Consider the following 26,527-nt stretch of genomic DNA (forward strand, 5'->3'; position numbering starts at 1 on the left):
AGAGAGAGATTAGAGAGAGAGAGAGACAGAGAGAGAGAGCGATGAGAGAGAGGGATAGAGGGAGAGAGACAGAGAGAGGGATGAGAGAGAGAGATGAGATGAAGGGGTTGAGTGCAGTAGTTGGACAGTAGAGATGTGACACATTCCACACCTCCCTCTAAGGGGTTGAGTGCAGTAGTTGGACAGTAGAGATGTGACACATTCCACACCTCCCTCTAAGGGGTTGAGTGCAGTAGTTGGACAGTAGAGATGTGACACATTCCACACCTCCCTCTAAGGGGTTGAGTGCAGTAGTTGGACAGTAGAGATGTGACACATTCAACACCTCCCTCTAAGGGGTTGAGTGCAGTAGTTGGACAGTAGAGATGTGGCACATTCCACACCTCCCTCTAAGAGACGACACACACCGTCTGTCTGCCGTTCCTCGGCTGTTCGTTCATCGCGGTGTGCTGGGTAATGGTCTTCACCGATCCACCTGCACCCCAAAACCACAGACCCCATCTGGGGCCCGGATCCAGAAGTGTAAATAATGTCCTGGGTCTGATCTGATTGGGTGTAATTTCAACCAACTGCTGCAGTAGAGACAAAGAAAGACATCAGATCAATTATGCTGCTTTTCACCAGAGCTTGTTGTTGGCCAATCAGAAGTCATCAAAGTGGCAATAGGCTCATAGAGCCTCCGTGTGGTAAAAGTTAGGAGATATCTAATCAATGGAGGATGGAATTAAAATGATAGATTTAAAAAGAAAAGGACGGGCTACAACCACCAAGAGCCAACAGCTAGGCTGCTACTTTATATTCTGAAGGAGAAGGACGGGCTACAACCACCAAGAGCCAACAGCTAGGCTGCTACTTTATATTCTGAAGGAGAAGGACGGGCTACAACCACCAAGAGCCAACAGCTAGGCTCCTACTTTATATTCTGAAGGAGAAGGAGAAAGACGGGCTACAACCACCAAGAGCCAACAGCTAGGCTCCTACTTTATATTCTGAAGGAGAAGGACGGGCTACAACCACCAAGAGCCAACAGCTAGGCTCCTACTTTATATTCTGAAGGAGAAGGACGGGCTACAACCACCAAGAGCCAACAGCTAGGCTGCTACTTTATATTCTGAAGGAGAAGGACGGGCTACAACCACCAAGAGCCAACAGCTAGGCTGCTACTTTATATTCTGAAGGAGAAGGACGGGCTACAACCACCAAGAGCCAACGGCTAGGCTGCTACTTTATATTCTGAAGGAGAAGGACGGGCTACAACCACCAAGAGCCAACAGCTAGGCTGCTACTTTATATTCTGAAGGAGAAGGAGAAAGACGAGCTACAACCACCAAGAGCCAACAGCTAGGCTCCTACTTTATATTCTAAAAGAGAAGGAGAAAGACGGGCTACAACCACCAAGAGCCAACAGCTAGGCTCCTACTTTATATTCTGAAGGAGAAGGACGGGCTACAACCACCAAGAGCCAACAGCTAGGCTCCTACTTTATATTCTGAAGGAGAAGGACGGGCTACAACCACCAAGAGCCAACAGCTAGGCTCCTACTTTATATTCTGAAGGAGAAGGACGGGCTACAACCACCAAGAGCCAACAGCTAGGCTCCTACTTTATATTCTGAAGGAGAAGGACGGGCTACAACCACCAAGAGCCAACAGCTAGGCTGCTACTTTATATTCTGAAGGAGAAGGACGGGCTACAACCACCAAGAGCCAACAGCTAGGCTGCTACTTTATATTCTGAAGGAGAAGGACGGGCTACAACCACCAAGAGCCAACGGCTAGGCTGCTACTTTATATTCTGAAGGAGAACGACGGGCTACAACCACCAAGAGCCAACAGCTAGGCTGCTACTTTATATTCTGAAGGAGAAGGAGAAAGACGAGCTACAACCACCAAGAGCCAACAGCTAGGCTGCTACTTTATATTCTGAAGGAGAAGGACGGGCTACAACCACCAAGAGCCAACAGCTAGGCTGCTACTTTATATTCTGAAGGAGAAGGACGGGCTACAACCACCAAGAGCCAACAGCTAGGCTCCTACTTTATATTCTGAAGGAGAAGGACGGGCTACAACCACCAAGAGCCAACAGCTAGGCTGCTACTTTATATTCTGAAGGAGAAGGACGGGCTACAACCACCAAGAGCCAACGGCTAGGCTGCTACTTTATATTCTGAAGGAGAACGACGGGCTACAACCACCAAGAGCCAACAGCTAGGCTCCTACTTTATATTCTGAAGGAGAAGGACGGGCTACAACCACCAAGAGCCAACGGCTAGGCTGCTACTTTATATTCTGAAGGAGAAGGAGAAGGATGGGCTACAACCACCAAGAGCCAACAGCTAGGCTGCTACTTTATATTCTAAATTAAAAGGAGAAGGACGGGCTACAACCACCAAGAGCCAACAGCTAGGCTGCTACTTTATATTCTAAATTAAAAGGAGAAGGACGGGCTACAACCACCAAGAGCCAACAGCTAGGCTGCTACTTTATATTCTGAAGGAGAAGGATGGTCTACAACCACCAAGAGCCAACAGCTAGGCTGCTATTTTATATTCAGAAGGAGAAGGAGAAGGACGGGCTACAACCACCAAGAGCCAATGGTTAGGCTGCTACTTTATATTCTGAAGGAGAAGGAGAAAGACGCGCTACAACCACCAAGAGCCAACAGCTAGGCTGCTACTTTATATTCTGAATTAAAAGGAGAAGGACGGGCTACAACCACCAAGAGCTAACAGCTAGGCTGCTACTTTATATTCTGAAGGAGAAGGATGGTCTACAACCACCAAGAGCCAACAGCTAGGCTCCTACTTTATATTCTGAAGGAGAAGGAGAAAGACGGGCTACAACCACCAAGAGCCAATGGCTAGGCTGCTACTTTATATTCTGAAGGAGAAGGAGAAGGACGGGCGACAACCACCAAGAGCCAACAGCTAGGCTGCTACTTTATATTCTGAATTAAAAGGAGAAGGACGGGCTACAACCACCAAGAGCCAACAGCTAGGCTGCTACTTTATATTCTAAATTAAAAGGAGAAGGACGGGCGACAACCACCAAGAGCCAACAGCTAGGCTACTACTTTATATTCTGAATTAAAAGGAGAAGGACGGGCTACAACCACCAAGAGCCAACAGCTAGGCTCCTACTTTAAATTCAGAAGGAGAAGGAGAAGGACGAGCTACAACCACCAAGAGCCAATGGCTAGGCTGCTACTTTATATTCTGAAGGAGAAGGACGGGCGACAACCACCAAGAGCCAACAGCTAGGCTGCTACTTTATATTCTGAAGGAGAAGGACGGGCGACAACCACCAAGAGCCAACAGCTAGGCTACTACTTTATATTCTGAAGGAGAAGGACGGGCGACAACCACCAAGAGCCAACAGCTAGGCTCCTACTTTATATTCTGAATTAAAAGGAGAAGGACGGGCGACAACCACCAAGAGCCAACAGCTAGGCTGCTACTTTATATTCTAAATTAAAAGGAGAAGGACGGGCGACAACCACCAAGAGCCAACAGCTAGGCTGCTACTTTATATTCTGAATTAAAAGGAGAAGGACGGGCTACAACTACTACTAGTATCCTATAACATGAGTCAGCTTGGCTGGTTGCTGTCTCTCCCTCCCTCCCTCCCCCTCCTCCTCCTCCTCCTATGACAGGTAATAGTATCCTATAACATGAGTCAGCTTGGCTGGTTGCTGTCTCTCCCTCCCTCCCCCTCCTCCTATGACAGGTAATAGTCTACTATAACATGAGTTAGCGTGGTTGGTTGCTGTCTCTCCCTCCCTCCATCCCTTCTCCTATGACAGGTAATAGTATCCTATAACATGAGTCAGCTTGGCTGGTTGCCGTCTCCCTCCCCCTCCTCCTATGACAGGTAATAGTATCCTATAACATGAGTCAGCTTGGCTGGTTGCTGTCTCTCCCTCCCTCCCTCCAACTCCTCCTCCTCCTCCTATGACAGGTAATAGTATCCTATAACATGAGTCAGCATGGTTGGTTGCTGTCTCTCCCTCCCTCCCCCTCCTCCTATGACAGGTAATAGTATCCTATAACATGAGTCAGCTTGGCTGGTTGCTGTCTCTCCCTCCCTCCCTCCCCCTCCTCCTCCTCCTCCTATGACAGGTAATAGTATCCTATAACATGAGTCAGCATGGTTGGTTGCTGTCTCTCCCTCCCTCCCCCTCCTCCTATGACAGGTAATAGTATCCTATAACATGAGTCAGCATGGTTGGTTGCCGTCTCCCTCCCTCATGCCTGTTCCACTCGCTCACAGTATGGCCCCTCCCCCACCTGCTAGAGGCACCTCTCCTTCTCACGCTTTATCAGTTCTGGTTATTAAAAGAGGCTTAAAAAAGAAGAGACTTCTCTGCTGCTTCCCATGCTAATGCTAACAGTGGTTTTACAGTGCGGGTCAATGGCATGATGCTAGCCATGTTAATGCTAACAGTGGTTTTACAGTGCAGGTCAATGGCATGATGCTTCCCATGCTAATGCTAACAGTGGTTTTACAGTTGTCAATGATTAGTGCAGGTCAATGGCATGATACTAGCCATGCGCTGACGCTAAAGGTGGTTTTACAGCGCAGATCAATGGCATGATGCTAACCATGTTAATGCTAACAGTGGTTTTACAGTGCAGGTCAATGGCATGATGCTAGCCATGCTAAATGCTAACTGCCTTGAAGGGTATATAAGCAGCTGACCAAAGCGACCACCCCACTTGGTTTTATAGTCAGTGGTAGTCCTACCCTGCAGTGCTTCCAGTAGATCAGACAATAGAGGGAGGTCTATTCTGTTGACTCTTTGATGTCCTGGCAACATGCAAGTCTATAGAGAGGATTGTATTCATGTTATAATGAAGGGCATTTATACAGCACACATCAAACACACATCCGACCAGCCTGCAGGGTTCTTCAAACACACACACACACACACACACACACACACACACACACACACACACACACACACACACACACACACACCTTTACTGGTCACCGGTGTGTGTTTGAGCTTAGTAGGTCTGAACCAGAGTATGTGAGCAGAGTTCAGAGGTCGGTAATCCTGCTTTTCGTTCATGGAGCCGCTCCGGTGCTCCACGCCAACCGCTCCTCGCTCACAGGAGAGCAGGCCAGCAGCAGAGGATACCCTCTCCTCACAGGAGAGCAGGCCCGCAGCAGAGAATACCCTCTCCTCACAGGAGAGCAGGCCCGCAGCAGAGAATACCCTCTCCTCACAGGAGAGCAGGCCCGCAGCAGAGAATACCCTCTCCTCACAGGAGAGCAGGCCCGCAGCAGAGAATACCCTCTCCTCACAGGAGAGCAGGCCCGCAGCAGAGGATACCCTCTCCTCACAGGAGAGCAGGCCCGCAGCAGAGAATACCCTCTCCTCACAGGAGAGCAGGCCTGCAGCAGAGAATACCCTCTCCTCACAGGAGAGCAGGCCAGCAGCAGAGAATACCCTCTCCTCACAGGAGAGCAGGCCCGCAGCAGAGGATACCCTCTCCTCACAGGAGAGCAGGCCAGCAGCAGAGAATACCCTCTCCTAAGCCTGCTGAACAGTTAACCAAATGTCTACCCAGATTATTTGCATTGCCCCCCCTCTCCCCCTCTTTACATCACTGCTACTCTCTGTTATTATCTATACATAGTCACTTTAACTCTACCTACATGTACATATAAGCTCAATTAACCAGTGCCCCTGCACATTGACTCTGTACCGGTACCCCCTGTATATAGCCTCCACATTGATTCTGTACCGTAATACCCTGTATGTAGCCTCCACATTGACTCTGTACTGTAACACCCTGTATATAGCCTCCACATTGACTCTGTACCGTAATACCCTGTATATAGCCTCCACATTGACTCTGTACCGTAATACCCTGTATATAGCCTCCACATTGACTCTGTACCGTAATACCCTGTATATAGCCTCCACATTGACTCTGTACCGTAATACCCTGTATATAGCCTCCACATTGACTCTGTACCGTAACACCCTCAGCAGTAAAATAACAGAGACTATATACAGTGAGACTATATACAGGGTGTTACGGTACAGTCTCCACATTGACTCTGTACCCTCTGTATATAGCCTCTGTACCGTAATACCCTGTATATAGGCTCACTGTATATAGCCTCTGTACCGTAATACCCTGTATATAGTCTCACTGTATATAGTCTCTGTACCGTAATACCCTGTATATAGTCTCACTGTATATAGTCTCTGTACCGTAATACCCTGTATATAGTCTCACTGTATATAGCCTCTGTACCGTAATACCCTGTATATAGTCTCACTGTATATAGTCTCTGTACCGTAATACCCTGTATATAGTCTCACTGTATATAGTCTCTGTACCGTAATACCCTGTATATAGTCTCACTGTATATAGTCTCTGTACCGTAATACCCTGTATATAGTCTCTGTTATTTTACTGCTGCTCTTTAATTACTTGTTACTTTTTATTTTATTTAACTAGGCAAGTCAGTTCAGATTCTTATTTACAATGACGGCCTACCGGGGAACAGTGGGGTTAACTGCCTTGTTCAGGGGAACAGTGGGTTAACTGCCTTGTTCAGGGGAACAGTGGGTTAACTGCCTTGTTCAGGGGCAGAACGACAGATTTTTACCTTGTCAACTGGGATTCGATCTTGCAACCTTTCAGTTACTGGCCCAACGATCTAACCGCTAGGCTGCCTGCCTCCTCTGACCGCTAGGCTGCCTGCCTCCTCTAACCGCTAGGCTGCCTGCCTCCTCTAACCGCTAGGCTGCCTGCCTCCTCTAACCGCTAGGCTATCTGCCTCCTCTAACCGCTAGGCTGCCTGCCTCCTCTAACCGCTAGGCTGCCTGCCTCCTCTAACCGCTAGGCTGCCTGCCTCCTCTAACCGCTAGGCTGCCTGCCTCCTCTAACCGCTAGGCTGCCTGCCTCCTCTAACCGCTAGGCTGCCTGCCTCCTCTAACCGCTAGGCTGCCTGCCTCCTCTAACCGCTAGGCTGCCTGCCTCCTCTAACCACTAGGCTGCCTGCCTCCTCTAACCACTAGGCTGCCTGCCTCCTCTAACCACTAGGCTGCCTGCCTCCTCTAACCACTAGGCTACCTGCCTCCTCTAACCACTAGGCTACCTGCCTCCTCTAACCACTAGGCTACCTGCCTCCTCTAACCACTAGGCTACCTGCCTCCTCTAACCACTAGGCTACCTGCCTCCTCTATCCACTAGGCTGCCTGCCTCCTCTAACCACTAGGCTGCCTGCCTCCTCTAACCACTAGGCTGCCTGCCTCCTCTAACCACTAGGCTACCTGCCTCCCCACTTTTATCTCTTATTCTTGTCCGTATTGTTGGTCAATTGGGACTCGTAAGGAAGCATTTCACTATAAAGAAGTATTTCACTGTAAGGTCTACACCGGTTGTATTCGGCGCATGTGACAAATAATTTGTATAGCCTCACACCACTAATCTGACCTAAGATCAGTGTGTGTAGCCTGTGGGCAGGATAAAGCCCATCTCAGTGTGGTCGAGCCTCACACCACTAATCTGACCTGAGATCAGTGTGTGTAGCCTGTGGACAGGATAAAGCCCATCTCAGTGTGGTCGAGCCTCACACCACTAATCTGACCTGAGATCAGTGTGTGTAGCCTGTGGACAGGATAAAGCCCATCTCAGTGTGGTCGAGCCTCACACCACTAATCTGACCTGAGATCAGTGTGTGTAGCCTGTGGACAGGATAAAGCCCATCTCAGTGTGGTCGAGCCTCACACCACTAATCTGACCTGAGATCAGTGTGTGTAGCCTGTGGGCAGGATAAAGCCCATCTCAGTGTGGTCGAGCCTCACACCACTAATCTGACCTGAGATCAGTGTGTGTAGCCTGTGGACAGGATAAAGCCCATCTCAGTGTGGTCGAGCCTCACACCACTAATCTGACCTGAGATCAGTGTGTGTAGCCTGTGGACAGGATAAAGCCCATCTCAGTGTGAAAGAGTTCTCTTTTATCTACAGTAGCACTCCCTCTCCCCCCTCCTCTCTCTCTCCCCCTCCTCCCTCTCCTCCCTCCCCTCTCTCGCTCTCTCTCCTCTCTCCCCTCTCTCTCTCTCTCTCCCCTCTCTCTCCTCCCTCCCCTCTCTCTCTCTCTCCCCTCTCCTCATGCACTCTATACACCATCTTAAAACAACTCCATATGTTAGCTCAGTAACCTGGCCAGATTGGACGATATGTTAACAACTCCATATGTTAGCTCAGTAACATGGCCAGATTGGATGATATGTTAACAACTCCATATGTTAGCTCAGTAACCTGGCCAGATTGGACGATATGTTAACAACTCCATATGTTAGCTCAGTAACATGGCCAGATTGGACGATATGTTAACAACTCCATATGTTAGCTCAGTAACCTGGCCAGATTGGACGATATGTTAACAACTCCATATGTTAGCTCAGTAACCTGGCCAGATTGGACGATATGTTAACAACTCCATATGTTAGCTCAGTAACATGGCCAGATTGGACGATATGTTAACAACTCCATATGTTAGCTCAGTAACATGGCCAGATTGGACGATATGTTAACAACTCCATATGTTAGCTCAGTAACATGGCCAGATTGGACGATATGTTAACAACTCCATATGTTAGCTCAGTAAACTGGCCAGATTGGACGATATGTTAACAACTCCATATGTTAGCTCAGTAACCTGGCCAGATTGGACGATATGTTAACAACTCCATATGTTAGCTCAGTAACCTGGCCAGATTGGACGATATGTTAACAACTCCATATGTTAGCTCAGTAACCTGGCCAGATTGGACGATATGTTAACAACTCCATATGTTAGCTCAGTAACATGGCCAGATTGGACAATATGTTAACAACTCCATATGTTAGCTCAGTAACCTGGCCAGATTGGACGATATGTTAACAACTCCATATGTTAGCTCAGTAACATGGCCAGATTGGACGATATGTTAACAACTCCATATGTTAGCTCAGTAACCTGGCCAGATTGGACGATATGTTAACAACTCCATATGTTAGCTCAGTAACCTGGCCAGATTGGACGATATGTTAACAACTCCATATGTTAGCTCAGTAACATGGCCAGATTGGACGATATGTTAACAACTCCATATGTTAGCTCAGTAACATGGCCAGATTGGACGATATGTTAACAACTCCATATGTTAGCTCAGTAACCTGGCCAGATTGGACGATATGTTAACAACTCCATATGTTAACTCAGTAACATGGCCAGATTGGACGATATGTTAACAACTCCATATGTTAGCTCAGTAACCTGGCCAGATTGGACGATATGTTAACAACTCCATATGTTAGCTCAGTAACCTGGCCAGATTGGACGATATGTTAACAACTCCATATGTTAGCTCAGTAACATGGCCAGATTGGACGATATGTTAACAACTCCATATGTTAGCTCAGTAACCTGGCCAGATTGGACGATATGTTAACAACTCCATATGTTAGCTCAGTAACATGGCCAGATTGGACGATATGTTAACAACTCCATATGTTAGCTCAGTAACCTGGCCAGATTGGACGATATGTTAACAACTCCATATGTTAGCTCAGTAACATGGCCAGATTGGACGATATGTTAACAACTCCATATGTTAGCTCAGTAACATGGCCAGATTGGACGATATGTTAACAACTCCATATGTTAGCTCAGTAACATGGCCAGATTGGACGATATGTTAACAACTCCATATGTTAGCTCAGTAACCTGGCCAGATTGGACGATATGTTAACAACTCCATATGTTAGCTCAGTAACATGGCCAGATTGGACGATATGTTAACAACTAGGTGAAACATCTGTCAATGTGCCCTTGAGCAATGCACTTAACGCTCCTGTAAATCACATCTCCTAAATGACTCAAATGATTTCAGATGTCACGTAAACAAGATGATGAGGCAACATTCTTCTTGCAAGGCATATAAATCTTTAAATCAAACTATTATATTAATCTACCTGTTCAAAATAATCATATTATTGTGTGCATACTCGGTGTCAGCCGTGTTCCTATTGGTCAGTCAGTCACCAGAATCGGCTCGCAACACCTGCCACACGACATAAAACGGCTCCAGATTTCTGACACTGAGAACTTAATCAGAGCCTACGACCACACGTAGTGGTACTGAACCAGCCAAGACGTAGTGGTACCGAACCAGCAGACCTAGACCCTGTCTCACTGAACCAGCCAAGACGTGGTGGTACTGAACCAGCAGACCTACACCCTGTCTCACTGAACGAGGAGCCAAGACGTAGTGGTACTGAACCAGCCAAGACATAGTGGTACTGAACCAGCAGACCTAGACCCTGTCTCACTGAACCAGCCATGACGTAGTGGTACTGAATCAGCAGACCTAGACCCTGTCTCACTGAACGAGGAGCCAAGACGTAGTGGTACTGAACCAGCCAAGATGTAGTGGTACTGAACCAGCCAAGACATAGTGGTACTGAACCAGCAGACCTAGACCCTGTCTCACTGAACGAGGAGCCAAGACGTAGTGGTACTGAACCAGCCAAGACGTAGTGGTACTGAACCAGCCAAGACGTAGTGGTACTGAACCAGCCAAGACATAGTGGTACTGAACCAGCCAAGACATAGTGGTACTGAACCAGCCAAGACGTAGTGGTACTGAATCAGCAGACCTAGACCCTGTCTCACTGAACCAGCCAAGACGTAGTGGTACTGAACCAGCCAAGACGTAGTGGTACCGAACCAGCAGACCTAGACCCTGTCTCACTGAACCAGCCAAGACGTGGTGGTACTGAACCAGCAGACCTAGACCCTGTCTCACTGAACGAGGAGCCAAGACGTAGTGGTACTGAACCAGCCAAGACATAGTGGTACTGAACCAGCAGACCTAGACCCTGTCTCACTGAACCAGCCATGACGTAGTGGTACTGAACCAGCAGACCTAGACCCTGTCTCACTGAACGAGGAGCCAAGACGTAGTGGTACTGAACCAGCCAAGACGTAGTGGTACTGAACCAGCCAAGACGTAGTGGTACTGAACCAGCCAAGACATAGTGGTACTGAACCAGCCAAGACATAGTGGTACTGAACCAGCCAAGACATAGTGGTACTGAACCAGCAGACCTAGACCCTGTCTCACTGAACCAGTCAAGACGTAGTGGTACTGAACCAGCAGACCTAGACCCTGTCTCACTGAACGAGGAGCCAAGACGTAGTGGTACTGAACCAGCCAAGACGTAGTGGTACTGAACCAGCCAAGACATAAACAGAGAGTACACAGCGGCAGAATACCTGACCACTGTGACTGACCCAAAACTAAAGAAAGCTTTGACTATGTACAGACTCAGTGAGCAGAGCCTTGCTATTGAGAAAGGCCGCCGTAGGCAGACATGGCTCTCAAGAGAAGACAGGCTATGTGCTCACTGCCCACAAAATGAGGTGGAAACTGAGCTGCACTTCCTAACCTCCTACCCAATGTATGACCATATTAGAGAGACATATTTCCACAAGAAAAGGTCAACCAGTGAAGAACAAACACCATTGTAAATACAACCCATATTTATGTTTATTTATTTTACTTTTGTACTTTAACTATTTGCACATCGTTACAACACTGTATATAGACATTATATGACATTTCAAATGTCTTTATGCTTTGGAGCTTTTGTGAGTGTAATGTTTAACGTTAATTTCATTTTTGTTTATAATCTATTTCACTTGCTTTGGCGATGTTAACATATGTTTCCCATACCAATAAAACCCTTAAATTGAATTGAAATTGAGAGAAAGAGAGAGAGAGGGCTGAATAGGGATTGTCATTCTATTGTGTGTCTGAATAGAGCAGGACAGGTACCCCCTCTCTGACATTAGACAGGCTGTTGTGATGCAGATTAGACAGGCTGGGGGAGGGGGAGAGGGGTACCTGTGATGTAGATCACTCTATAGACAGGCTGGGGGAGGGGGAGAGGGGTACCTGTGATGTAGATCACTCTATAGACAGGCTGTGGGAGGGGGAGAGGGGTAACTGTGATGTAGATCACTCTATAGACAGGCTGGGGGAGGGGGAGAGGGGTACCTGTGATGTAGATCACTCTATAAACAGGCTGGGGGAGGGGGAGAGGGGTACCTGTGATGTAGATCACTCTATAGACAGGCTGTGGGAGGGGGAGAGGGAGAGGGGTACCTGTGATGTAGATCACTCTATAGACAGGCTGGGGGAGGGGGAGAGGGGTAACTGTGATGTAGATCACTCTATAGACAGGCTGGGGGAGGGGGAGGGGGGTACCTGTGATGTAGATCACTCTATAGACAGGCTGTGGGAGGGGGAGAGGGAGAGGGGTACCTGTGATGTAGATCACTCTATAGACAGGCTGTGGGAGGGGGAGAGGGAGAGGGGTACCTGTGATGTAGATCACTCTATAGACAGGCTGGGGGAGGGGGAGGGGGAGAGGGGTACCTGTGATGTAGATCACTCTATAGACAGGCTGGGGGAGGGGGGGGGGGAGGGGGAGGGGGGTACCTGTGATGTAGATCACTCTATAGACAGGCTGGGGGAGGGGGAGAGGGAGAGGGGTAACTGTGATGTAGATCACTCTATAGACAGGCTGGGGGAGGGGGGTACCTGTGTAGATGATCAGACAAGGCAGAGAGACCAGGAGCTCCAGTCCCAGAATCCCTAGCAGCAGATAAACAGGAAGATGATCCGCCTCTGGCAGATCAGCTGACATGACCACCAACACCGCCGTGTTCCCTACACACACACACACACACACACACACACACACACACGTCCAAGTGTTAAAGGTAAGCTTTAATGTGTGTGTCTCCTCTGTGTGGTAGGAGACGAGTACCAGGATGTTAGGGTTAGGAGGTGGACCCACTGTAAAACATTCAACTGTAGAAGAACTAACCAACAACTACACAGAGACGAGTACCAGGATGTTAGGGTTAGGGTTAGGAGGTGGACCCGCTGTAAAACATTCAACTGTAGGAGAACTAACCAACAACTACACAGAGACGAGTACCAGGATGTTAGGGTTAGGAGTACCAGGATGTTAGGGTTAGGAGGTGGACCCACTGTAAAACATTCAACTGTAGGAGAACTAACCAACAACTACACAGAGACGAGTACCAGGATGTTAGGGTTAGGAGTACCAGGATGTTAGGGTTAGGAGGTGGACCTGCAGGATTTATGTATTTATTATTGAACCTTTATTTAACTAGTCAGTTAAGAACTGATTCTTATTGACAACGACGGCCTTCCCCCCGGCCAAACCCGGACGACGACGGCCTTCCCCCGGCCAAACCCGGACGACGACGGCCTTCCCCCCGGCCAAACCCGGACGACGACGGGCCAAACCGCCCTATGGGACACCTTACCACGGTCGGATGTGATACAGCCTGGATTCCAACCAAGGACTGTAGTGATGCCTATTGCACTGAGATGCAGGTGTACCTGCAGAGTGGATGAGGAAGGGCAGGTGTTTCAGGGTGCGGTTGTCTCTGTAGAAACGGAGGTATCCTCTGCTCCTCACTCGGCTGTGGTGATGCTGAACACACACACCAAACAACAACACACACAGCCACACAAACACCTTCCCAATCACCACCACACTCTGCCCCCGAACATTCCCCAACACACGGACACACTCCTCCCGGCCAACCTCAAACACACACACTACTGCAACACACACACTCAGAGACACATACACCACCTGGGGACACAGAGAGAACACCTGTCAGACAGAACATGGACTATTTCATTATTTATTCTATTCCCCTTTATTTAATAATAGTCGATTGATTGAATGTGTGGACAGGTGTCTTTTATACAGGTAACGAGTTCAAACAGGTGCAGTTAATACAGGTAATGAGTGGAGAACAGGAGGGCTTCTTAAAGAAAAACTAACAGGTCTGTGAGAGTCGAAATTCTTTCTGGTTGGTCGGTGATCAAATACTTATGTCATGCAATAAAATGCAAATTAATTACTTAAAAATCATACAATGTGATTTTCTGGATTTTTGTTTTAGATTCCGTCTCTCACAGTTGAAGTGTACCTATGATGAAAATTACAGACCTCTACATGCTTTGTAAGTAGGAAAACCTGCAAATCGGCAGTGTATCAAATACTTGTTCTCCCCACGGTACAATGTGAGCAAATGAGGTGAGAGAAGGGAGGTAAAGGCAAAAAAAGGCCATGGTGGCAAAGTAAATACAATATAGCAAGTAAAACACTGGAATGGTAGATATGCAATGGAAGAATGTGCAAAGTAGAAATAAAAATAATGGGGTGCAAAGGAGCAAAATAAATAAATAAATACAGTAGGGGGAGAGGTAGTTGTTTGGGCTAAATTATAGATGGGCTATGTACAGGTGCAGTAATCTGTGAGCTGCTCTGACAGTTGGTGCTTAAAGCTAGTGAGGGAGATGTGAGTCTCCAGTTTCAGAGATTTTTGTAGTTCGTTCCAGTCATTGGCAGGAGAGAACTGGAAGGAGAGGAGGCCAAAGAAAGAATTGGTTTTGGGGGTGACTAGAGAGATATACCTGCTGGAGCGTGTGCTACAGGTGGGAGATGCTATGGTGACCAGCGAGCTGAGGTAAGGGGGGACTTTACCTAGCAGGGTCTTGCAGATAACCTGGAGCCAGTGGGTTTGGCGACGAGTATGAAGCGAGGGCCAGCCAACGAGAGCGTACAGGTCACAATGGTGGGTAGTATATGGGACTTTGGTGACAAAACGGATGGCACTGTGATAGACTGCATCCAATTTATTGAGTAGAGTGCTGGAGGCTATTTTATAAATGACATCGCAGAAGTCGAGGATCAGAGGACTATAGAGAGTGGTCAGTTGTCTGTAATACTGGTGTAGTCAACATGCTGAGGAGTGGTCAGTTGTCTGTAATGCTGGTGTAGTCAACAGGCTGAGGAGTGGTCAGTTGTCTGTAATGCTGGTGTAGTCAACATGCTGAGGAGTGGTCAGTTGTCTGTAATGCTGGTGTAGTCAACATGCTGAGGAGTGGTCAGTTGTCTGTAATGCTGGTGTAGTCAACATGCTGAGGAGTGGTCAGTTGTCTGTAATACTGGTGTAGTCAACATGCTGAGGAGTGGTCAGTTGTCTGTAATACTGGTGTAGTCAACATGCTGAGGAGTGGTCAGTTGTCTGTAATGCTGGTGTAGTCAACAGGCTGAGGAGTGGTCAGTTGTCTGTAATGCTGGTGTAGTCAACAGGCTGAGGAGTGGTCAGTTGTCTGTAATGCTGGTGTAGTCAACATGCTGAGGAGTGGTCAGTTGTCTGTAATGCTGGTGTAGTCAACAGGCTGAGGAGTGGTCAGTTGTCTGTAATGCTGGTGTAGTCAACATGCTGAGGAGTGGTCAGTTGTCTGTAATGCTGGTGTAGTCAACATGCTGAGGAGTGGTCAGTTGTCTGTAATGCTGGTGTAGTCAACATGCTGAGGAGTGGTCAGTTGTCTGTAATGCTGGTGTAGTCAACATGCTGAGGAGTGGTCAGTGGTCTGTAATGCTGGTGTAGTCAACATGCTGACTATATAAGGAGTGGTCAGTTGTCTGTAATGCTGGTGTAGTCAACATGCTGAGGAGTGGTCAGTTGTCTGTAATCTATTATTCTGTGATTCTGATGAACAAACATCAGCAGAACATTAATGGGCTTAACTGAAGCTTTACACTACAACAGGGATGTGTGTGTCTTTACACTACAACAGGGATGTGTGTGTGTGTGTGTGTGTGTGTGTGTGTGTTTACACTACAACAGGGATGTGTGTGTGTGTGTGTGTGTGTTTACACTACAACAGGGATGTGTGTGTGTGTGTGTGTGTGTGTGTTTACACTACAACAGGGATGTGTGTGTGTGTGTGTGTTTACACTACAACAGGGATGTGTGTGTGTGTGTGTGTGTGTGTGTGTGTGTGTGTGTGTGTTTACACTACAACAGGGATGTGTGTGTGTGTGTGTGTGTGTGTGTGTGTGTTTACACTACAACAGGGATGTGTGTGTGTGTGTGTGTGTGTGTGTGTGTGTGTTTACACTACAACAGGGATGTGTGTGTGTGTGTGTGTGTGTGTGTGTGTTTACACTACAACAGGGATGTGTGTGTGTGTGTGTGTGTGTGTGTGTGTGTGTGTCTTTACACTACAACAGGGATGTGTATACCTGCAGCAGGACAGCAGGACAGTGCGTGGGGAGAGTTATGAATTCTCTCCTGATAGCAGACTGCAAGGCATCATGGGAGATCAGCGGTCCGTCCACTAAAGGGTCCTCCTCAACACTCTGAGACACATCTACTGATGAACTGACCTGTCACACACACAAACACACACACACACACACACAGATCAGCTTTGCACTTTATCATGGTTAAACTCAAGAATGGACTCTTGAATTTACACAACGGAAAATATATATTTATACTTTAAATTGTAAATCAAATCCAATGTTATTTGCCACATGACCTGACAGTGAAATGCTGAATACAACAGGTGTAGTAGACCTGACAGTGAAATGCTGAATACAACAGGTGTAGTAGACCTGACAGTGAAATGCTGAATACAACAGGTGTAGTAGACCTCACAGTGAAATGCTGAATACAACAGGTGTAGTAGACCTCACAGTGAAATGCTGAATACAACAGGTGTAGTAGACCTTACAGTGAAATGCTGAATACAACAGGTGTAGTAGACCTTACAGTGAAATGCTGAATACAACAGGTGTAGTAGACCTTACAGTGAAATGCTGAATACAACAGGTGTAGTAGACCTTACAGTGAAATGCTGAATACAACAGGTGTAGTAGACCTGACAGTGAAATGCTGAATACAACAGGTGTAGTAGACCTTACAGTGAAATGCTGAATACAACAGGTGTAGTAGACCTGACAGTGAAATGCTGAATACAACAGGTGTAGTAGACCTCACAGTGAAATGCTGAATACAACAGGTGTAGTAGACCTTACAGTGAAATGCTGAATACAACAGGTGTAGTAGACCTCACAGTGAAATGCTGAATACAACAGGTGTAGTAGACCTCACAGTGAAATGCTGAATACAACAGGTGTAGTAGACCTCACAGTGAAATGCTGAATACAACAGGTGTAGTAGACCTTACAGTGAAATGATGATTACAACAGGTGTAGTAGACCTTACAGTGAAATGCTGAATACAACAGGTGTAGTAGACCTCACAGTGAAATGCTGAATACAACAGGTGTAGTAGACCTCACAGTGAAATGCTGAATACAACAGGTGTAGTAGACCTCACAGTGAAATGCTGAATACAACAGGTGTAGTAGACCTCACAGTGAAATGCTGAATACAACAGGTGTAGTAGACCTTACAGTGAAATGCTGAATACAACAGGTGTAGTAGACCTCACAGTGAAATGCTGAATACAACAGGTGTAGTAGACCTCACAGTGAAATGCTGAATACAACAGGTGTAGTAGACCTCACAGTGAAATGCTGAATACAACAGGTGTAGTAGACCTCACAGTGAAATGCTGAATACAACAGGTGTAGTAGACCTCACAGTGAAATGCTGAATACAACAGGTGTAGTAGACCTTACAGTGAAATGCTGAATACAACAGGTATAGTAGACCTCACAGTGAAATGCTGACTGACAAGACCTTAACCAACAGGTGTAGTAGACCTCACAGTGAAATGCTGACTGACAAGACCTTAACCAACAGGTGTAGTAGACCTCACAGTGAAATGCTGACTGACAAGACCTTAACCAACAGGTGTAGTAGACCTCACAGTGAAATGCTGACTGACAAGACCTTAACCAACAGGTGTAGTAGACCTCACAGTGAAATGCTGACTGACAAGACCTTAACCAACAGGTGTAGTAGACCTCACAGTGAAATGCTGACTGACAAGACCTTAACCAACAGGTGTAGTAGACCTCACAGTGAAATGCTGACTGACAAGACCTTAACCAACAATGCAGTTGAGAAAAAAACTAATGTACAATGTAGGTAGTTAAATAAAAATAAATAAAACGAAAGGGAAATCCTCGTCTCATCAGCGACTCCTGTGGCGGGCCGGGCGCAGTGCGCGCTAACCAAGTTCGCCAGGTGCACGGTGTTGCCTCCGACACGTTGGTGCGGCTGGCTTCCGGGTTGGATGCGCGCTGCGTTAAGAATTAGTGCGGCTTGGTTGGGTTGTGTATCGGAGGACGCATGACTTTCGACCTTCGTCTCTCCCGAGCCCGTACGGGAGTTGTAGCGATGAGACAAGATAGTAACTACTAAGAATTGGACGCCACGAAATTGGGGAGAAAAGGGGGTAAAATAAAAAATAAAAAAGTGACTGCATAGATAATAACAGAGAGTGGCAGTGGAATGAAAGAGGGGGGGAAATGTAAATAGTGGCCATTTGATTAGATGTTCAGGAGTCTTATGGCTTGGGGGTAGAAACTGTTTAGAAGCCTCTTGGACCTAGACTTGGTGCTCCGGTACCGCTTGCCGTATATTCTCACTATGTTCACTTGATCTATTTTGTATAATGTATATCAAGTGTAAATTCTGTCTCTGTATGTTGTCTATGGCTAGCAGCACCATATCACACCGCCAAGTCAAATTCTGAGTATGTGTAAAATGTACGAATAAAGGGGTTTCTGAAAGGTTGTGACTCTTGAGTTTATCAGTGGTTTATATTTACTTTTACTCAAGTATGACAATTGGGTTCTTTGTCCACCAGCGGAGTGTATAGACTTCTAGCTAACCCAACAGCGCCCCCAGCGGGCGACAAGGTGCCAATACACAACCCGAGAGAAACAACAAGGACTTGGCTAACTAACGTCCCGTCTCAGTCTCACCCTGTAGAGAAAAGACAGCATATGAGCTGTAACGTTTTCAAATGTCCTATTAGCTGAAGACTCGGGGGTATTGTTTCATCTCAGATAGTAACAGAGGTAACGTTAGCTCGGTAGATAAATAACTATCTATCGCCTTCTTCCGGTCTATACCTAATGGAAGGATAACTAACAAGCTCACCGACTGGCTACCTAATGTTATCAGTTAGTGTCTGGACCACAATACGGAACGGGACAGTTCAGTGTCGTGACTTACTGCATGGTGCGACATCCCTTCCGATTCCATGGTGTGTTGAAGTCGCACAGGTTAACTCTTCAAGAGAAAGATTTATAAAGCTAAATACACACAGAATTTTTCATTTAAAAAGCGTCTGTTTTAGCGGATAGCCTCATACTCTGCTTCCATGTGACAGCGGCGTTCCTCTGTTATTGGTCCGGTCGGGCAGCCCACTGCTCCATATACGGTTCCACCTTGTAGTTTTCTCTGTTGCGTTTCACCCCCGATTACAAAGAATACTCTTCCTTTCAATCATTTCCAAGACCACACAAAAGGGTTTTAACATTGTTTGATATTGTACCATGAAATACAATATAACCTCCTGTCTGTAGTTACAGTGAGAGGATTCATGTATCTGTCGACGAGGACCGTGTTGTTTTAAATGATAAAAGGTAAAAGAGACCTCACTGTCTTTAAGACACATTATTGTAAACTCAGTGTCTGTATTTTTAGGTTTGATGCGCAGTAACACCAAAGATGTGTATAACTAACCCTGTGGTGCCGCTGCCAAAGCTTATTGTGTTACCATTTGACTCTGTCTCTACCATTACCATCCACAGGAAGGCTACTTTTTCCCGACTGCCTTGGCTTGTCTCCAACAGGCGTAGGCTGTAATATTGTGGATGGCCACCAGGTTGTGCCAATACCCCACACATCATTTATCATAGCCTTGGTTGTGTATACAGTCTATGGCCACCTTCAGCGTTATGATTGATGAGTGCAGAACAGCAGCATTGTTAGGAGACCTGTTGAAGCTAGGAGTTTGTCTCAAATGGCACCCTATTCCCTACATAGTGAATTACTTTTGGCCCTAGATGATACAATAGACTCAATAATAAAACAGAGCTCACAGACAGAGCCGTGGGAAGCAGGGAGCTGAAGGTGCTGCAGCATCCCCAGTGCAGCGATACAGCTGTTTGTAGGGAGGAAACAAATCTGTGTCCCCCACCAGAAAAAAACCATCAGCACCCCAAACTACTTCCTGCTCTACTCACAGATGACCAAGAGATATCAGACAACGCATTGAAAATATTGTCATTTTATTGATAAACACACATTGCTATAAAAGCTATGAAGCTGGATCAATTCAGTTTGTCCTTTAGAAATGTCAGCAGACAGAACAGTCTAAAGTAGCTTCCTCTCCTCTCTTCTCCCATCTCTCCTCCTCTCTAATCTCTCCTCTCCTCCCCTCTCCTCTCTCTTCCTCTCCCATCCCATCTTCCTCTCGAATATCCTCTCCCATCCCATCCCCTCTCCTCCCATCTCCTCTCCTCTCCTCCCCTCCTCTCCTCTCCTCTCATCTCATCTCCTCCCCTCTCCTCTACACATCTATCCAAAGCATTTGATTGGTGTAAGAAATAGGCCTAAAAATGCCACAGGACAAGAGGCTGGGCATAAACAGGAAGCAGCAGATAACTTTGTCTCATTCATTGGTTGTTCTTAGGAGTAAAGGTCCAATCAGGTGAGAGAAAGAGGGAGAGGGCGGGTCAATGTGTAGTAATATTCGCTGGTATAGGACTGTGCTTCAAGTTGAACTAAAACAACTCACACACACATGCACACACACACACACACACGTAAACACTACATGTGTGCTATCCCTCTCACTCTCGTCTTAAGGCAGAGTATGATGCAAAGCTCTAAAACACAATGTCAGAATATCCTTGGTAATAATAACATCCAATAATAACTAAAGCGATCATGCATCCTTATTGCTCTCAGAGTAATGAACGCAGCATAATGATGTACATGATGATCAGAATAAAGACAAAGCTCTTATCATTACACAACAACATGGAGGAGAGGCATACGGTAACCATAACAACTATATGTGGTAGTCAGGGCTGTCGCTAGGTAACACAGCCTAACTACCGTTAACAACAACAACTAACACGGTCTTCGTTCATGCAAAATACTTAAAACACAAAACAAAACAGAGTTATTAAGGCATTATGATGGTGAGTGAACAGTAGCATTTAGCAGTTAGCTAATTTGACAGTAAGGTAGGTAGGTAGCTGCTACATTCCAACTGCTGCTGGTGTTAGCATGTAGCATGTGTCTGAGTGTGCTGTTGTAGATCAGTGGTTGTGCTTCAGGTCTCTGTACTCAAGTCAGTCTGGGAAAAACTGGTTGATCAGCTACAACGCTAGCACTTAGCAGTTAGCCTCCATTAGCATCAGTTAGCATCAGACAGTTCAGTCTCCATGACATCATCTGGGAGAAGTTTGTGTGTCCAGTTAAGAGAATTCCACAGCGTTCCAGAATGTTGTGAAGGGTTCCAGATGCAGGCTGTAGCCAATCACAGCGTAGTCGGCTGGCCAACTGCTGCAACCAGGAAGTGACAGAGATGACATGAGGTTTGATGACCAGTTATAACAACTGTACATTAGTGGTGCAGTTATAATAGTCGTGTGTGTGTGTGTGTGTGTCCGTAGGTCTTGTTTGTCTCAGCAGTGAATTCATTAGGTGTGTGTGTGTGTGTGTGTCCGTAGGTCTTGTTTGTCTCAGCAGTGAATTCATTAGGTGTGTGTGTGTCTCACCGTGTGATGTGGCATAGCAGTCGTGACAGCTCAGCAGCCCGTTACGGATCCTAACGTCTGTTCCTGAACTGGTGTCACCTAGCTGTACCTTACACACTCCACACTAACAAACACACAGAGAGGTGAGAGAGAGGTGAGAAAGAGAGAGAGAGAGAGTAACGTGAGAGCACTGTGTGTGTGTGTGTGTGTGTGTGTGTGTGTGTGTGTGTGTGTGTGTGTGTGTGTGTGTGTGTGTGTGGTGTGTGTGTGTGTGTGTGTGGTGTGTGTGGTGTGTGTGTGTGTGTACCTTAAAGCAGGTTAGGTGGAAGTACAGGCCCAGCGTGTCGATATTCATAGCTGTTCCTTTCCCCAGCGCCTGATTGCAACCTGAACACTGACGCTTACCACTCACACACCTATACACACACACTCACACAAATATACACACACACGCACACACACACACAAATATACACACACACACACACACACACACACACACACAAATATACACACACGCGAAAACAAAATAACATTTAACTGCTGCAAATCAAATCAAATGTTATTTGTCAAATGAATACAACAGGTGTAGACCTCACAGTGAAATGCAGACTGACCAGCCCTTAACCAACAGGTCTGTAGACCTCACAGTGAAATGCAGACTGACCAGCCCTTAACCAACAGGTGTAGACCTCACAGTGAAATGCTGACTGACCAGCCCTTAACCAACAGGTCTGTAGACCTCACAGTGAAATGCAGACTGACCAGCCCTTAACCAACAGGTCTGTAGACCTCACAGTGAAATGCAGACTGACCAGCCCTTAACCAACAGGTCTGTAGACCTCACAGTGAAATGCTGACTGACCAGCCCTTAACCAGCAGGTCTGTAGACCTCACAGTGAAATGCAGACTGACCAGCCCTTAACCAACAGGTCTGTAGACCTCACAGTGAAATGCTGACTGACCAGCCCTTAACCAGCAGGTCTGTAGACCTCACAGTGAAATGCTGACTGACCAGCCCTTAACCAACAGGTCTGTAGACCTCACAGTGAAATGCAGACTGACCAGCCCTTAACCAACAGGTCTGTAGACCTCACAGTGAAATGCAGACTGACCAGCCCTTAACCAACAGGTCTGTAGACCTCACAGTGAAATGCAGACTGACCAGCCCTTAACCAACAGGTGTAGACCTCACAGTGAAATGCAGACTGACCAGCCCTTAACCAACAGGTGTAGACCTCACAGTGAAATGCAGACTGACCAGCCCTTAACCAACAGGTGTAGACCTCACAGTGAAATGCAGACTGACCAGCCCTTAACCAACAGGTCTGTAGACCTCACAGTGAAATGCAGACTGACCAGCCCTTAACCAACAGGTCTGTAGACCTCACAGTGAAATGCAGACTGACCAGCCCTTAACCAACAGGTGTAGACCTCACAGTGAAATGCAGACTGACCAGCCCTTAACCAACAGGTCTGTAGACCTCACAGTGAAATGCAGACTGACCAGCCCTTAACCAACAGGTGTAGACCTCACAGTGAAATGCAGACTGACCAGCCCTTAACCAACAGGTCTGTAGACCTCACAGTGAAATGCAGACTGACCAGCCCTTAACCAACAGGTGTAGACCTCACAGTGAAATGCAGACTGACCAGCCCTTAACCAACAGGTGTAGACCTCACAGTGAAATGCAGACTGACCAGCCCTTAACCAACAGGTGTAGACCTCACAGTGAAATGCAGACTGACCAGCCCTTAACCAACAGGTGTAGACCTCACAGTGAAATGCAGACTGACCAGCCCTTAACCAACAGGTGTAGACCTCACAGTGAAATGCTGACTGACCAGCCCTTAACCAACAGGTGTAGACCTCACAGTGAAATGCAGACTGACCAGCCCTTAACCAACAGGTGTAGACCTCACAGTGAAATGCTGACTGACCAGCCCTTAACCAACAGGTGTAGACCTCACAGTGAAATGCTGACTGACCAGCCCTTAACCAACAGGTCTGTAGACCTCACAGTGAAATGCTGACTGACCAGCCCTTAACCAACAGGTGTAGACCTCACAGTGAAATGCTGACTGACCAGCCCTTAACCAACAGGTGTAGACCTCACAGTGAAATGCTGACTGACCAGCCCTTAACCAACAGGTCTGTAGACCTCACAGTGAAATGCAGACTGACCAGCCCTTAACCAACAGGTCTGTAGACCTCACAGTGAAATGCTGACTGACCAGCCCTTAACCAACAGGTCTGTAGACCTCACAGTGAAATGCTGACTGACCAGCCCTTAACCAACAGGTGTAGACCTCACAGTGAAATGCTGACTGACCAGCCCTTAACCAACAGGTGTAGACCTCACAGTGAAATGCTGACTGACCAGCCCTTAACCAACAGGTCTGTAGACCTCACAGTGAAATGCAGACTGACCAGCCCTTAACCAACAGGTCTGTAGACCTCACAGTGAAATGCTGACTGACCAGCCCTTAACCAACAGGTCTGTAGACCTCACAGTGAAATGCAGACTGACCAGCCCTTAACCAACAGGTGTAGACCTCACAGTGAAATGCAGACTGACCAGCCCTTAACCAACAGGTGTAGACCTCACAGTGAAATGCAGACTGACCAGCCCTTAACCAACAGGTGTAGACCTCACAGTGAAATGCAGACTGACCAGCCCTTAACCAACAGGTGTAGACCTCACAGTGAAATGCAGACTGACCAGCCCTTAACCAACAGGTGTAGACCTCACAGTGAAATGCTGACTGACCAGCCCTTAACCAACAAGTGTAGACCTCACAGTGAAATGCAGACTGACCAGCCCTTAACCAACAGGTGTAGACCTCACAGTGAAATGCTGACTGACCAGCCCTTAACCAACAGGTCTGTAGACCTCACAGTGAAATGCTGACTGACCAGCCCTTAACCAACAGGTGTAGACCTCACAGTGAAATGCTGACTGACCAGCCCTTAACCAACAGGTGTAGACCTCACAGTGAAATGCTGACTGACCAGCCCTTAACCAACAGGTCTGTAGACCTCACAGTGAAATGCAGACTGACCAGCCCTTAACCAACAGGTCTGTAGACCTCACAGTGAAATGCTGACTGACCAGCCCTTAACCAACAGGTCTGTAGACCTCACAGTGAAATGCTGACTGACCAGCCCTTAACCAACAGGTCTGTAGACCTCACAGTGAAATGCTGACTGACCAGCCCTTAAACAACAGGTCTGTAGACCTCACAGTGAAATGCAGACTGACCAGCCCTTAACCAACAGGTGTAGACCTCACAGTGAAATGCAGACTGACCAGCCCTTAACCAACAGGTGTAGACCTCACAGTGAAATGCTGACTGACCAGCCCTTAACCAACAGGTGTAGACCTCACAGTGAAATGCTGACTGACCAGCCCTTAACCAACAGGTCTGTAGACCTCACAGTGAAATGCTGACTGACCAGCCCTTAACCAACAGGTGTAGACCTCACAGTGAAATGCTGACTGACCAGCCCTTAACCAACAGGTGTAGACCTCACAGTGAAATGCTGACTGACCAGCCCTTAACCAACAGGTCTGTAGACCTCACAGTGAAATGCAGACTGACCAGCCCTTAACCAACAGGTCTGTAGACCTCACAGTGAAATGCTGACTGACCAGCCCTTAACCAACAGGTGTAGACCTCACAGTGAAATGCAGACTGACCAGCCCTTAACCAACAGGTCTGTAGACCTCACAGTGAAATGCTGACTGACCAGCCCTTAACCAACAGGTGTAGACCTCACAGTGAAATGCTGACTGACCAGCCCTTAACCAACAGGTCTGTAGACCTCACAGTGAAATGCTGACTGACCAGCCCTTAACCAACAGGTCTGTAGACCTCACAGTGAAATGCAGACTGACCAGCCCTTAATCAACAGGTCTGTAGACCTCACAGTGAAATGCTGACTGACCAGCCCTTAACCAACAGGTCTGTAGACCTCACAGTGAAATGCTGACTGACCAGCCCTTAACCAACAGGTCTGTAGACCTCACAGTGAAATGCAGACTGACCAGCCCTTAACCAACAGGTCTGTAGACCTCACAGTGAAATGCTTACTGACCAGCCCTTAACCAACAGGTCTGTAGACCTCACAGTGCAATGCTGACTGACCAGCCCTTAACCAACAGGTGTTGACCTCACAGTGAAATGCAGACTGACCAGCCCTTAACCAACAGGTCTGTAGACCTCACAGTGAAATGCTGACTGACCAGCCCTTAACCAACAGGTCTGTAGACCTCACGGTGAAATGCTGAATAAAACAGGTCTGTAGACCTCACAGTGAAATGCTGAATACAACAGGTCTGTAGACCTCACAGTGAAATGCAGACTGACCAGCCCTTAACCAACAGGTCTGTAGACCTCACAGTGAAATGCTGACTGACCAGCCCTTAACCAACAGGTCTGTAGACCTCACAGTGAAATGCAGACTGACCAGCCCTTAACCAACAGGTCTGTAGACCTCACAGTGAAATGCAGACTGACCAGCCCTTAACCAACAGGTCTGTAGACCTCACAGTGAAATGCTGACTGACCAGCCCTTAACCAACAGGTCTGTAGACCTCACAGTGAAATGCTGAATACAACAGGTCTGTAGATCTCACAGTGAAATGCAGACTGACCAGCCCTTAACCAACAGGTCTGTAGACCTCACAGTGAAATGCTGACTGACCAGCCCTTAACCAACAGGTCTGTAGACCTCACAGTGAAATGCTGAATACAACAGGTCTGTAGACCTCACAGTGAAATGCAGACTGACCAGCCCTTAACCAACAGGTCTGTAGACCTCACAGTGAAATGCAGACTGACCAGCCCTTAACCAACACGTGTAGACCTCACAGTGAAATGCTGACTGACCAGCCCTTAACCAACAG

At 47.2% G+C, this 26,527-nt stretch overlaps 2 protein-coding genes across 2 annotated transcripts in view; both read right to left on the reverse strand.

The window, feature by feature from the left end:
- Positions 1-19,246, reverse strand: part of LOC139419164 (transmembrane protein 192-like) — a 23,470-nt gene extending 4,224 nt beyond the window's left edge. Inside the window, exons 1-4 of the mRNA XM_071169146.1 lie at positions 19,078-19,246; positions 16,165-16,308; positions 13,455-13,713; positions 12,621-12,749 (exon numbers count right to left, since the gene is read on the reverse strand). Coding sequence (XP_071025247.1) covers positions 12,621-12,749; positions 13,455-13,713; positions 16,165-16,308; positions 19,078-19,107 — 562 coding nt within the window. The 5' untranslated portion in view covers positions 19,108-19,246. The remainder of the gene's footprint in view (positions 1-12,620; positions 12,750-13,454; positions 13,714-16,164; positions 16,309-19,077) is intronic.
- A 1,171-nt stretch (positions 19,247-20,417) lies between these two features.
- The window catches only part of LOC139419356 (LIM domain only protein 7-like), an 85,073-nt gene continuing 78,963 nt past the window's right edge, over positions 20,418-26,527 (reverse strand). The window contains exons 28-30 of the mRNA XM_071169296.1: positions 21,925-22,033; positions 21,639-21,741; positions 20,418-21,423 (exon numbers count right to left, since the gene is read on the reverse strand). Of these exons, the coding sequence (XP_071025397.1) occupies positions 21,398-21,423; positions 21,639-21,741; positions 21,925-22,033 (238 nt within the window). The 3' untranslated portion in view covers positions 20,418-21,397. The remainder of the gene's footprint in view (positions 21,424-21,638; positions 21,742-21,924; positions 22,034-26,527) is intronic.

This window comes from Oncorhynchus clarkii, chromosome 10, assembly GCF_045791955.1.
Source record: "Oncorhynchus clarkii lewisi isolate Uvic-CL-2024 chromosome 10, UVic_Ocla_1.0, whole genome shotgun sequence".
Classification (NCBI taxonomy): Eukaryota; Metazoa; Chordata; class Actinopteri; order Salmoniformes; family Salmonidae; genus Oncorhynchus; species Oncorhynchus clarkii.